This window comes from Erinaceus europaeus, chromosome 9 (assembly GCF_950295315.1).
Source record: "Erinaceus europaeus chromosome 9, mEriEur2.1, whole genome shotgun sequence".
NCBI classification, from domain to species: Eukaryota; Metazoa; Chordata; class Mammalia; order Eulipotyphla; family Erinaceidae; genus Erinaceus; species Erinaceus europaeus.
This window is the reverse complement of record NC_080170.1, coordinates 29,942,067-29,954,580: the sequence shown is the minus strand read 5'-3', so window position 1 is coordinate 29,954,580 and position 12,514 is coordinate 29,942,067. Positions and strand designations below refer to the sequence as shown.

Below are 12,514 nucleotides of genomic sequence, written 5' to 3'. Positions count from 1 at the left end.
GGGGAGGGGAAGACAGAGGGGGAGAGGAAGATAGATACCTGCAGGCCTGCTTCTCCGCCTGTGAAGCGATCATCCTGTAGGTGGGGAGCCAGGCGCTTGAACCCAGATCCTTACGCATCCATGCACTTTGCGCCATGTGCACTTAATCTGCTGCGCTACTGCCCGACTCCCTCATGAAAATTTTTAACCTAGAAACTGGGCAAAGCTATAGCTGCTGCCAAATAGATATTATTAAACTAGAACTCATCATTATTATTATTTTTAACACTATTAAGTGAAGATGTAGTGAGTTTTCAGTGACTACTGTGTAAGTCGAAAATAAGCTAGGGATGAAACCATTAAAATCAGATTCTGTTTTTATGATGTTACTTTTCATGGCACTCACTATTCTGAAATTCCTTGTACTTCTTTTGCCCAGTTAGACTGTTCCTTGTCTCCAAGATGGATCAATTTAGATGGAGGTGCTGTTCTTCCCAAATAGAGTTTCTGTGTTCCTGGAGGTTCTTCCAAGTAAAACCTTAAAAATTAAAAGTAATAATTGCATTACTCCTCAATTTTATCATTTAATATAAAGTTATAGCAGTGTGAGTTTTTAAAATGAGGTTTCTAAGTTGCTCCAAAATTTTTTGAATACTCAGATGTAAATGTAATAGAACATGAATAGATCTACCTGTTAAACAACAAAAGCACTGTGTGCAAAATCAAAGATACAAATAGTGTAATAGGATAAATTTGGATCAGAAGGCCCAACACAGAAAGGATGTCAAATCTCTCTAAACATATAAGCTCAATAAAATCTTACCCAAAACTTCCTAATTTTTTTTGTAGCCATAGAACAGTTAATTATAAAACTTACATGGAAAGGCAAGGAACAAAAATATGAAAATAAATTTTTATATTTGTTTATTTATTTTCTCTTTTGTTGCCCTTGTTTTTATTGTTGTTGTAGTTATTAATGTTGTTGTTACTGATGTCATCGTTGTTGGATAGGACAAAGAGAAATGGAGAGAGGAGGGGAAGATAGAGAGGGGGAGAGAAAGATAGATACCTGTAGATCTGCTTCACCATCTGTGAAGCGACTCCCCTGCAGGTGGGGAGCCGTGGGCTTGAACCGGGGTCCTTATGGCAGTCCTTATGCTTCACGCCATATGCGCTTAACCCACTGCGCTACCACCTGACTCCCCAGAAAATAATTTTTAAAAAATAGAGATTAAAGTGAATAGAATCACTCTACCTTGTGTCAGATTTACTACATAGCTAGAGTGACAAGATGGTATAGTACTGACATAAAAATGGGCATACAGAAAATAGAACAAAATAGAGATTCCAAAAGCAGACCTACATCAGACCCATGGCTGACAAAACATTCAAATAAATGGATTTTCTTTTCAACAAGTGGAGGGGAAACAACTGAATATTCATAGCAAAGATATAAACCTTGACTGAAACCCTATGTCTTATAAAAATCTAATTAAAAACAAATCATTTATTTAATATAAGAGGAGGCAAAATTTGAGTTCTATGTAAAGACTTTCTAAACATGACACTCAAAACACAATTCACAAGAGAAAATACTGACAAACTGAATTTCAAGATTTCATACATATAAACAAATATCTAAAGAAAAAGTCATACTGGCATTGATTTCTCATCAAGAAAATTCAAGACTGGACAAAATTCTGATAGTTTAGCAAGAGATCTGAGCAAAAAGGTTGGACCCTCTCAATTTCTAAACTTAAGTCAAGTTTTCAAAGGTCTTTTGGGAGTAGGGCACTAAAGTAAAAATCTCTGGGTGGAGGGTGAAAGTAGATGTTCAGCTTCACTGGGGGGAGGGGGGAGGGAATGGAGCACAGCCCTTTGGTGGTAGGAATGGTATTGATGTACACTCCTATTAACTTGCAGTCTCTTACATCACTATTTAATTAATATGAAAGGGGAAAATTGATTGAATGTCTCAAACTTTTTAATGCACAGACCATAGGCTGAGTATAAGTTATTTCCTTCAAACTAAGCACTTAAGACTTCAATTTGGTGAACTGAATTTTCACAGTGGGCTCAAATTGTTAATACGTTTCTAACAATGACTTGTTCTTTGAAATAGTGACCCTCCTAAAAGTTTAGACCAGGGAGAACAGAAACAACTGGTGGCATCACTTTATAGGATATAACTATATATAAATAACATCAAAGGACATAAATTACGGTGAGGTCTTGTATGATACAGCAAATCCTAACAATGGGATTTTTTAGTTAACCCAATTGCCAAATAATTTGATTATAGCAATAACTATTGCCTTCTTTAACCCTGAGACAGCAGGAACTGCTTCCTCTATAAAGTCCATATTTCCCTTAGTCCTGGAACCTCTAGGGTGGGGCTCACTTTTCCACATGCTTCTCTCAATTCATACCAACTGATACTGCATCAGCTGATCCCAACCTAATCAATGCAACAAGAACCACTTCGGCATGCTTCACTTTGAACTGTGTCCAGAGACATTAGGTGTGGAATGTTAACCCTTTAGCCTCATTACTTAGGTGAGAACTTTCCTTTCTCTTAGGACTCCTTAATTCCATTTCAGGTGGTTCACTTCCTAACAAAGCCCCAAAACCTAGATATATGCCAGGTTCCATGAGATAGGGTATACATACATATGTATTCATAAACTAGGGCAAAACATATACCTGAAAGCAAAAGTTTACAATAGTTTGCAGTGAGTCAATAAATGAAGCAAGCAAGTAGAAAGACGTAAAAAAACACCAAAAAGTACCTAATGAAATAGCTTCTACTTAGACCCAGATACCCTCCTCACCTACTTCCTATTATACTTCCTTCAGTCACTCCAAACCTAACCTTATCAAAGTAAGGACTGCAAAAGCTGAATAAGGGCAAGAGACTGGCATACTTTAAAGATGACCCTTTAGTCACTATCAGGCCACCCCATCATCTGGAGCCCTAGTCGGGAAGTCCTGGGATTCCCACATAGACATGCTGGGCCTAAACCTTGAAGAGATCCCTCTCTCCATTGTCACTGGTCAGCTCCATCAGAAACAGCATAATGGACCTTGCTCTCAATGTGGATCAACAACAGTAGAGAATGTTCCATCTTCCGAAGGGAGGTTGGATAACTATCTACCATCTGAGGAAGACAGGTCCTGAAATAGCTGCAACTTGGAACGTTCCTACACATAAATACAGAATGCTAGTTTGGACCTACAGGGATGCAGAGGTTACATAGGCTCATATGCTGAATATGGGCTCTAAATCAAATCTATGGGGTTTACAGCCAACAATATTTATATACTTTTTTCATATTTGGGAGCTACTCTCTTCCCTGATCCAGCTTTCTAGCCCTTTTTCCAGCCATGACATCATCTCCCCAAACAGTAACTTGGGTCCACCTGCATATCAGATGTCAGGTTCAGGCAAAAAATAGTAAAGTCATGGTACCCTCGGAATATACCTAAAATAGACCTACTAGCTATTTCCAAAATGGAGACCCCAAATCTCCATTTGCAATATTCCAGCCTTTAGGTTCATGATTAGTAAACAATTTGTTGTGCTTTATATGTTAACTCTTTTTCAGCCACCAGGTTCCAGACCCCACCATGATGCCAACTGGACTTCCCTGCGCAGAGGACCCCACCATGTGTCCTGGAGCCCTGCTGCCCCAGAGCCCTGCCCCACTAGGAAAAGAGAGAGACAGGCTGGGAGTATGGGATCAACCTGTCAAAGCCCATGTTCAGCGGGGAAGCAATTACAGAAGCCAGACCTTCCACCTTCTGCACCCCATAATGATCCTGGGTCCATACTCCCAGAGGGATAGACTAGGAAAGCTATCAGGAGGGGATGGGACACAGAGTTTTGGTGATGAAAATTGTGTGAAATTGTACCCCTCTTATCCTATGGTCTTGTCAGTGTTTCCACTTTATAACTAAAAATTAAGGGGGAAAAAAAAGGTCTTTTGGAGGGCCAGGCAGTGGCACACCTGGTTAAGCAAGTACTGTACTGGAGATGTCTCTCTGTCTCCCTCCCTCTCTCCCCTCCTTTTTCAATTTCTCTCTGTCCTACTAAAAAAAAGGGAAAACTATGACTGTCATGAGCAGGCAGGCACACACACACACACACACACACACACACACACACACACACACACAGTCTTTTAAACATGTAACAACTTAGAAGTCATAACAACTACTTATTTTCTCTAAAAACTAAACTTGCTTTGGAAAGTACTAAACATGGAAAATTGAAGAAGGAAAAAAAAGACCACATTAAAAATAAAAGACCACACTGATATAAATAAAGGTAAATGATCACAAAGAGTAATTTATCTATCAGTAACTAATTTGAAAACAAATTAACTTTTTTGGGGATTGTGGCACAGGGTTATTGTTCAGTGCCTACATGATAACCCATGGCACACAGTGATCTTTTTATTTTATTTTTTCTTTTTGATAGAGATAGAGGGAAATTAATGGGAAGGCAGATATAGACAGATTTGCAACACTGCTTCATAGCTTGTGAAGTTTCCCCTCTGTAGGTGGAGAGTGGGAGTTTGAACCTGATTCCTTATGCTCTGTAATGTGTGCATTATAACAGGTGCACCACTGCTAGACCACCATTAAGAATTTTAAAAATAGAACATATACATTTTCAAATATATATGTATGATTTTTTCAATGAGGCTTGGGAGAGCCATGTTATATAAAGGTACAGTTATATATGCTATTAATATTTGTCAGAAAGAAATATATCTAAGTAATATGTGTTATTTTTTTATTGTCACCAAGACTTCACTGTACTAAGCTAATATTTTCAGTTAGAGATACAGAGACAGAGAAGCAAAGAGAGGAAAATAAACCACATTATTAACGCTTTCTCTAATGTGGTAGGGTTAAGGCTCGAACCTGGGTCTCATGCAAGGCAAAGCACTATCCAACTGAGCTATTTAACTTCCTCAATAATATAATTTTAAATAATAGAAAAGAACTTCCAAGCAAATAAAAGGAAAAGAAAAGAAAAAAAGAAAAATAATACAAACATCTAGACAATAAGCTACCATTAGTGGTTGAACTTTAAATCTCTAAAGTTGAAGGCCTTTTGTTTGTACTAGTGTGTAGGTATTTTTACACTAATTATATCAATTAAAAATATACCTAGAAAAGTCATCAAGTAGCAAAGCAAACACAAATTTAAAAAATTGTAAATCTAGTCTTACATACTTAGTTTCTCCATCTGATACACCAACAACTCTAGCTTCTTCAAGGTGTGGCCAATTAACAAAGACAGACTTGCCAAGCACTGATGAAGCTACATTCTCTATGCTCTGAAAGTGAAAGCAGAAAAGTTCACTCATGTATCGGTTCAAGAGAAAAAGTTAAAGGCAAAATTAAATAATTAAAAATCTGCCTGTGTTTTTAACATCTATAAAGACCTCGTCTTAAAAATTAAAACATAAAATGCCATTTGTTCACTCAAGTCGATTATTGCCTGTAGAATCTGTTCTTCTCAACTCTATTATTAAAGTAATTCTACCTGTTAAATTTAGCTTTATTTGTTTTAAGCTATAATTTCATTGCTAATTATTCTCTTTCTAATACATTTCCCAGTATTTCTTTTCTTCAAGTTTTAGTTTATTTCTTTCATTGGAAACATATTTTCCAATTTCCTTTTTTAATATTTATTTATTTATTTATTTATTTATTCCCTTTTGTTGCCCTTGTTTTACTGTTGTAGTTTTTATAGTTGTTGTTATTGATGTCGTTGCTGTTGGATAGGACAGAGAGAAATCGAGAGAGGAGGGGAAGACAGAGAGGGGGAGAGAAAGACAGACACCTGTAGACCTGCTTCACCACCTGTGAAGCGACTCCCCTGCAGGTGGGGAGCCAGGGGCTCGAACCGGGATCCTCAAGCTGGTCCTTGCCCTTTGCACCAAGTGCGCTTAACCCGCTGTACTACTGCCCGACTCCCTCCAGTTTCCTTTTTATCTATCTTCATTAACCCTTTAATTTAGTATGAATCTGTGAAAGTTTACCTTCCCTCTAGCAGCCTCTTTATTACAGAAGCACTGTGACCAATTTAAAGCATTTTTTTCTGCAATGTGAATATCATTACACTAGGAAGTTTTCCAGCTTTCACTTTTTATTGGTTGTCACCAGGGCATCACTACTCACACAAGTGGTGGAACAGTGCTGCAGGTCTCTCTCCCTCTCTCTCTCTCTCTCCCTCTCTTTCTCACCACTACCCCCTCTTTTTAAAAAAGGGCGGGGGTAGGAGTAAGGGACAGAAAGAAAGAAAGAAGGAAAAAGGTGGCTAGCAGGAGTGGTGGATTTGCCCTGTAGTCACCGAGCCTCAGAAAAAATCTTGGAGGGAAAAAAAAACAACAACAACAAAAACACAGCACTGAAGTTTCCCTCAGCAGTTGATGCCAGACTTGAACCTGGATCGTACGTAGGCACACTATCCAGACAAGCTATTTTGCCTGGCCAGTCACTTAAAAAAAAAAAAAGTCACTGTTTTAGTGGGGGGGGGAGGGGGGAGGGAGGGATGGAGGGAAAGAGAGAGGAGAAACAAGAATGCACAGTCACTCAGGGCTATGTGGCAACAGAGATCAAACTGAGAACCTTTTGGGCATACACATCCACAGTTCTACTACTAGACTTTCTCTTCACTTTCTTCTTTTCTTTTTTCTTTCTTCCTTTTTTTTTTTTTTAAAGGTTTCATTTATTGATTATCAAAAAAGATAGGAGGAAAGAGAAAGAACCAGACAACACTCTGGTACAAGTGCTGCAGGGAATTGAACTCAGGATCTCATGCTTGAGAGTGCAATGCTTTGGCCACTAAACCACCTCCCAGATCAGTCTCCTCTTTCTTAACAGTACTGGCAGTTACTACTAGTGTGTAGTCACTTTTTTTTTTTTAACCAAAGCACTACTCAGCTCTGTTTACGGTGGTGCGGGAGATTGAACCTGGGACTTTGGAGGTAGTAACTAATTTTAAATCTTATATTAAATTACTTGTTAGGAAAACAGGTGTTAGTAAAATCAAATAGAATAAAACTTCCTATAATGCATTACTGTTTATAATAACAGCCGATATTTATAGAAATAATGTTCCCCTAGAAAGCTAGGTTCTAGTCCTACTGCTAAATACTCAAGTGAATTGGAGCATGCTCCAAACTCCATAGAATCTCTTCATTTTGTAAAATTAATAAATTGGATTTTGTAACTTGTAAAACAATTCCTTTCGCTTATAAAATTTTATGTATCTACTCTCTTCTCCCCGTCCCCCACAACCAGGGTTATTCAATGGGACTAGGTGCCTGTAGATAACTCCACCAGTCCTGATGGCAATTTCATTTTACTTTTTCCTTTTTTCTTTGATATAATGTGAGACATAGTGCAGATGGGGAGAAGAAGATTGAACCCATACATGGTAACATCTTCACTCTACCAGAAGTGCTACCATCTGGGTCCAAAATATTACTACTATTGGTTTGGCAACAACTTTAAAGTAGAACTTTCACTCCCTTTTTTTGTTTATTATGCTTAATTATTATCTAAATCATCATTATCAGCAAATATTCCCTTAACAATGAGAGACCGTCATTTTTTTTTAATGATCATTTTTTTTTAGATCTTAGGGTAACCTTACTATATTTAGAAGTTTGTTAATAAGAACATGCACAACAAAAGAACTAGTATGATTGGGCTGACCTTTTCAGGGAGGGGGGGGGATACACCATAGCAACAAATCTTTCCTTGGGGCCATGGCACTCCCAAGTGGTATGCCAGGGCTCAAACCTGGGCCATTTGTATGGCAAGGCAGGCACACTATCCAGTGAGTTATCTCTTCAATCTCCACAAAGATTTTCTTGACAAGCTACTCTTCCTTCAGTAGACTGTTGATTATTACTGGAGTGAGGTGTCAGTATGATGATTCCACTGCAACTGGCAATATTTTTTGGTTTGTTCTTTTAATAGAGGGTGTGAGGGAGAGAAGGAACAAGACCTGCAACACTGCTCTGCCACTTATGCTCTCCCCCACCCTCCCATTCCCCACCAGTGGAGACTAGTGGTTTGACTCTGAGTCCTGGAATATGGAATGTGTGAAGTGTATTGAATATACTACTACCTGGCCTGCTCTAGTCTTTTTTTTTTTTTAATAAGATTTATGCCCTGGCTGTCCTGCTTCAGATATTCATATTTATTTTCTGTTCTAGTAATGGTACACATCTTAACTAGGACTTAGCACTTGCCCCTCAATTTTTCCTTTACCTTATGCTAGCCTAGTCCTTAGGAATTCAATTTCTACTTCATCTCATCTACTGGAATGAAATTCTCAAAAGTCAACAATGATGCTTAATGGACAAAGTTCACATTTTTTCCCCCCGTTCTGGAAGTATGTACAGTATACGGAACCTATTCTAAAAGTCTATGATACTATATAACATACAAGTCATTTTCTAACTTTTACTGGTTCCTTTTCTATCTAACCTTTGTAATTGTAACCATGTCTCATGCTGAGACCCTGAACCCTCGGAGTCTCTTTACTTCAGGGAAACGAACTCCAAGGTCTCAGTCATTACCACTTTGCTGATGACTTATAGAATTCTTCCCTCCCTCTAAGGTCTAACTCTAGGTATCAGATTATATGCAGCCCTCATCAACTGAACACACAAGTAATCTCTCTCTCTGCCGCTCTTACTTTCATGGAGTCAAGATCTCACATGTGCACTTCACAGCTTCTAGGCCACTCTGACATACAGAAAGACAGAGGGAGAGAAATCACAGCACCAGAACATTTCCTGGCGCCATGGCACTCCCAGGGCTTGAACCAGGGTTGCTTCTGTTTGCATGGCAAGGCACACAAGCTGTATGGTTACTTACTTGCCCTGAATATTTTCTCCATTCTTTAAAGGGTACATTCTAAATACAAAGAAGATAAGTTAGTCTATTGTCTAAAAAATGAATGGTTTAGGGTTAAAATCTATTAGGGATTCTTATTCATAAAAGCTGGTGGTGTAGCTCCACTATAAGTGTCCAAGTATCACTTTAAAATTCCTTCATTATTTATCATTTATCCTCCCCACACCAACAATTCAATAATTTCTTTATTCCAGTAAACAGTGACCATTTTCTAGCTAATTAGCCTAGATATCTGTTTCATATTTAGTATTTGCTTTTATCTTTTCATCTCATACCTAAAAAAGTGATGAAACTTGTTGACTTTATTTAGCCTAGCTCATCTAAATCAAATACTATTTCCAATGTTTATGCCCTTGTCATCTATACTTGAACCAGGGCTTGAACCTGGATCCTTATATGCTGTAATGTGTGAGGTCTACCAGGTGTGCCACTGCTAAGCCCTAACGTATACACTTTTATAACCAAAAGCTTTGAACTTGCAGGATTATTCACTTTCTTCCACTTCTCTTTTGTGCAATTTAGTCTTTTTTTCTTTTTAAAGATTTTATTTATTTATTCATGAAGAATGATAGAAGGGGAAAGAGAAAAAGAACCAGACATCACTCTGGTACATGTGTTGCCGGGGATTGAACTCAGGACCTATGCTTCAGAGTCCAATGCTTTATCCACTGTGCCATCTCCCAGACCACTGCAGTTTAGTCTTTTATTCTGCCACCAAATTAATCTTTATGAAAAAACTGACTTTAAGATCACAATAATAAGAAAATTAAAAGTTCTGACTCCTTAGACTGGTATTCAAAGTTTTTCAGGATCCAATTCTGCTTTTCCGACCTTATCATTCAAAATTCCCCAACACAAACCCACTGCAAGTTCATCTGTTCCTTCTCCTCAATTATATAATATTTACTCTTTAAAAATATTAAGGAAACTTTCAGACATAGAAAAAAGTTGAAAGGAATGAAATAAGGCATCACACTTATTTTTACTGTATTTCCTTATGCATTTTCTCCTTTAAGCTAGAAAGTCTTTCCCTTCCCTTTATATTCTTCATCCTAATGTCTCATTTAATCATCCAGTCAAATCTATTCTCTTTATTGATAGGTCTGTATCTTAATTATTAGTTTATATAGTTAATATCCTTTAAAAAAAGTCTGTTTACTGTGTTACAACTATACATATCTTTTAAATTTGTATAGATGTAATTTTATCTTCATTATGAACATTCAGACTTACTATAAGCTATACATCCTTGGTAAATTTAATGCAGCTAGAAATAATTTTTACTCATAATTACCACTAGCTATCTATATAATATACAATAACATATTTATAATACTTACAAGTTCATCTGAGTCTATATTCACTAAGATTTCCAACATCATGTTCTCTCCACGGCTGCTTTGCTGAAATACTTGAACCCCACTTTTCTTCAAAAAGAACTTTAAAAGAAACCAGATAATTCAATTTTAATTTTTCTATATAACCACTAACATTCAATAAAATGAAAAAGCTCTGATCTAAATAGCCACTGACTTTGTGTTTGATGTGTTTCAGAGTAGGAAATCCACAGAAATACAATGCTTTCTGATCAACCTTGGTTATTTTGTTCTTGCTTATGTCTACACGCCAGGCATCCAGTGATATTACTTTATACCTAAAAAAAATTAATCAAGACATTTAATTTAAAGTTAATAGATGGTAAGCAATCAGTTTTACAACATTCCCTTAAGTAATTGGCATAGTCTCACCCTGGCTTTAAAATAAAAAAAATATTTTTAGCTTTTAGGACAAAGAAAATATGAAGAGGACAACTCAGAATCTCTCCAGACACAATGTCTATAAGTTATTGAGTAGAGATTTTCCCCCCATTAATTTAAAACAAAGCTATATGTTATTTTTAAAATGTAGGAATGTACAAAACATAACTATAAATCTCCATATCCTCCATGTTACAAAACTCAAAATGGAGAACAAAAATTTTATTTAAAAGAATTAATTATTTTTATGAGAGATAGAGACCAGAATATTACTCAGTTCTCACATATGCTGTACTATGGATTGAATCTGGAGCCTCAGCTTGCAAACACCATCATGTTCAACTGCTGAATTAAGACTGAGCCTGAAATAAAACATTTTATAGTATGTATTGCATCTTTCCCTCTCTCTTTGTTTCCTCCAGGGTTATCACTGGGGCTCTGTGTGCACTACGAATCCATTGTTCCTGCAGCCATTTTTTGGAGAGGACAGATAGAAATTGAGAGAGAAGAAGATAGAGGGGGAGGGAGAGAGATAAGACACCTGCAGACCTGTTTTATTGCTTGTGAAATGACCTCCCTGCAGGTCACTGTGGGATTCTAGCACAGGTCTTTGTGCTTCAAACTATGCGAGGTTAACCCGGTGCGCCACTGCCTGCCCCCCCCCCCCCCCATCTTTCTCTTTGCTTTATTTATTAAAGCCAGGGTTTTATGCTTGTGCAGATTCCTCACTCCTGGTGGAATATATATATTCCTTTCAATTTCAGAGAGAAATGGAGAGGTAGAATGAAGAAAAGTAAGGAAAGAGGTCACAGTACCAGTGATACTCCACCACTTGTGAAGTTTCCCCTGGTACTCCCATTGGTGCTCCCACTGTGGTGACATGAGCTTGAACCCAGTTTCTTGTTCATGGTAAAATGTATACTCCACCATGTAAGGTATCTCCGGGTCCCTCTCTGATTTAGTAAGATGGAAAAAAAAAAAAAAAAAAACTGAAAGACATTCATATCATCTAAATATTGTCATTTATATAAGCTATCAGCATGGAAGACAAGAGAAAAAATATTTTAATGAGGAAAGAAAGAAGAAATGGGCTAGAGGCAAGAAACTAGACGAGTTCTTTTCTTGTTATAGTTACTTCTCTCTCTCTTTTTTTTTTTTTTGATATTTTACTTATTGGATAGAGACAGAAATCAAGAGCAAAAGGGGAGCTCCAGAAGGGAGGAAGGGAAGAAGAGTGGGAAGGAAAGAGAGAGAGAGAGAGAGAGAGAGAGAGAGAGAGACCCCTGTAGTATTGCTCCTAGTGAAGCTCTCCCCCTGCAGGTGGGAACTGGGTGGGGGCTTGAACCTTAGTCCTTGCACATCATAACATGTGGCTACCAAGTGCACCACTGTTCAGCACCACCCCCCTTTCATTTTCTTTTTCCCTCTATGTGAGTTGTTCAGGACTATAAAAGGCAAAAATTACAAAATATCAAATAATGCTGGGAGGACACACTGGTAATGAAAAAAAGTTCATATATCTTCACATATCTGTTGAAAAAGAGCACAAAGGTATAGTAGGTAGGAAAACAACAGCTTTAGCAGAAGACGAATAGCAAAAAAAAAAAAAAAAAAAAAGGAAATTGACCAAAGTAGAGAACTATACAAAAAATGGGAGAAGATACTGATAACCCTCGATAAGTAGGATGTAAGTCATTAAATATCAAGTGACTATAATTGTCATAAAGTATTTCCTAGTTCTTTTTTAAAAGCTTATTAGTACTTCTATTTAAAATATTTGAAACAAACTTATTTACTTTCACCACCTAATTCTCCAACAGATACTGAAA

General features: G+C 37.3%; 1 protein-coding gene across 3 annotated transcripts in view; it reads right to left on the bottom strand.

The window, feature by feature from the left end:
* Nucleotides 1-12,514, bottom strand: part of XRN1 (5'-3' exoribonuclease 1) — a 101,247-nt gene that overhangs the window by 58,660 nt on the left and 30,073 nt on the right. For all 3 annotated transcript variants that reach the window (XR_009551548.1, XM_060197563.1, XM_060197564.1), the window contains exons 17-20: nt 10,462-10,582; nt 10,269-10,367; nt 5,224-5,327; nt 386-517 (exon numbers count right to left, since the gene is read on the bottom strand). Coding sequence is in view for 2 of the 3 variants with exons in the window: in XM_060197563.1 (XP_060053546.1) it covers nt 386-517; nt 5,224-5,327; nt 10,269-10,367; nt 10,462-10,582 (456 nt within the window). In the remaining variant the exon portion in view is untranslated. The remainder of the gene's footprint in view (nt 1-385; nt 518-5,223; nt 5,328-10,268; nt 10,368-10,461; nt 10,583-12,514) is intronic.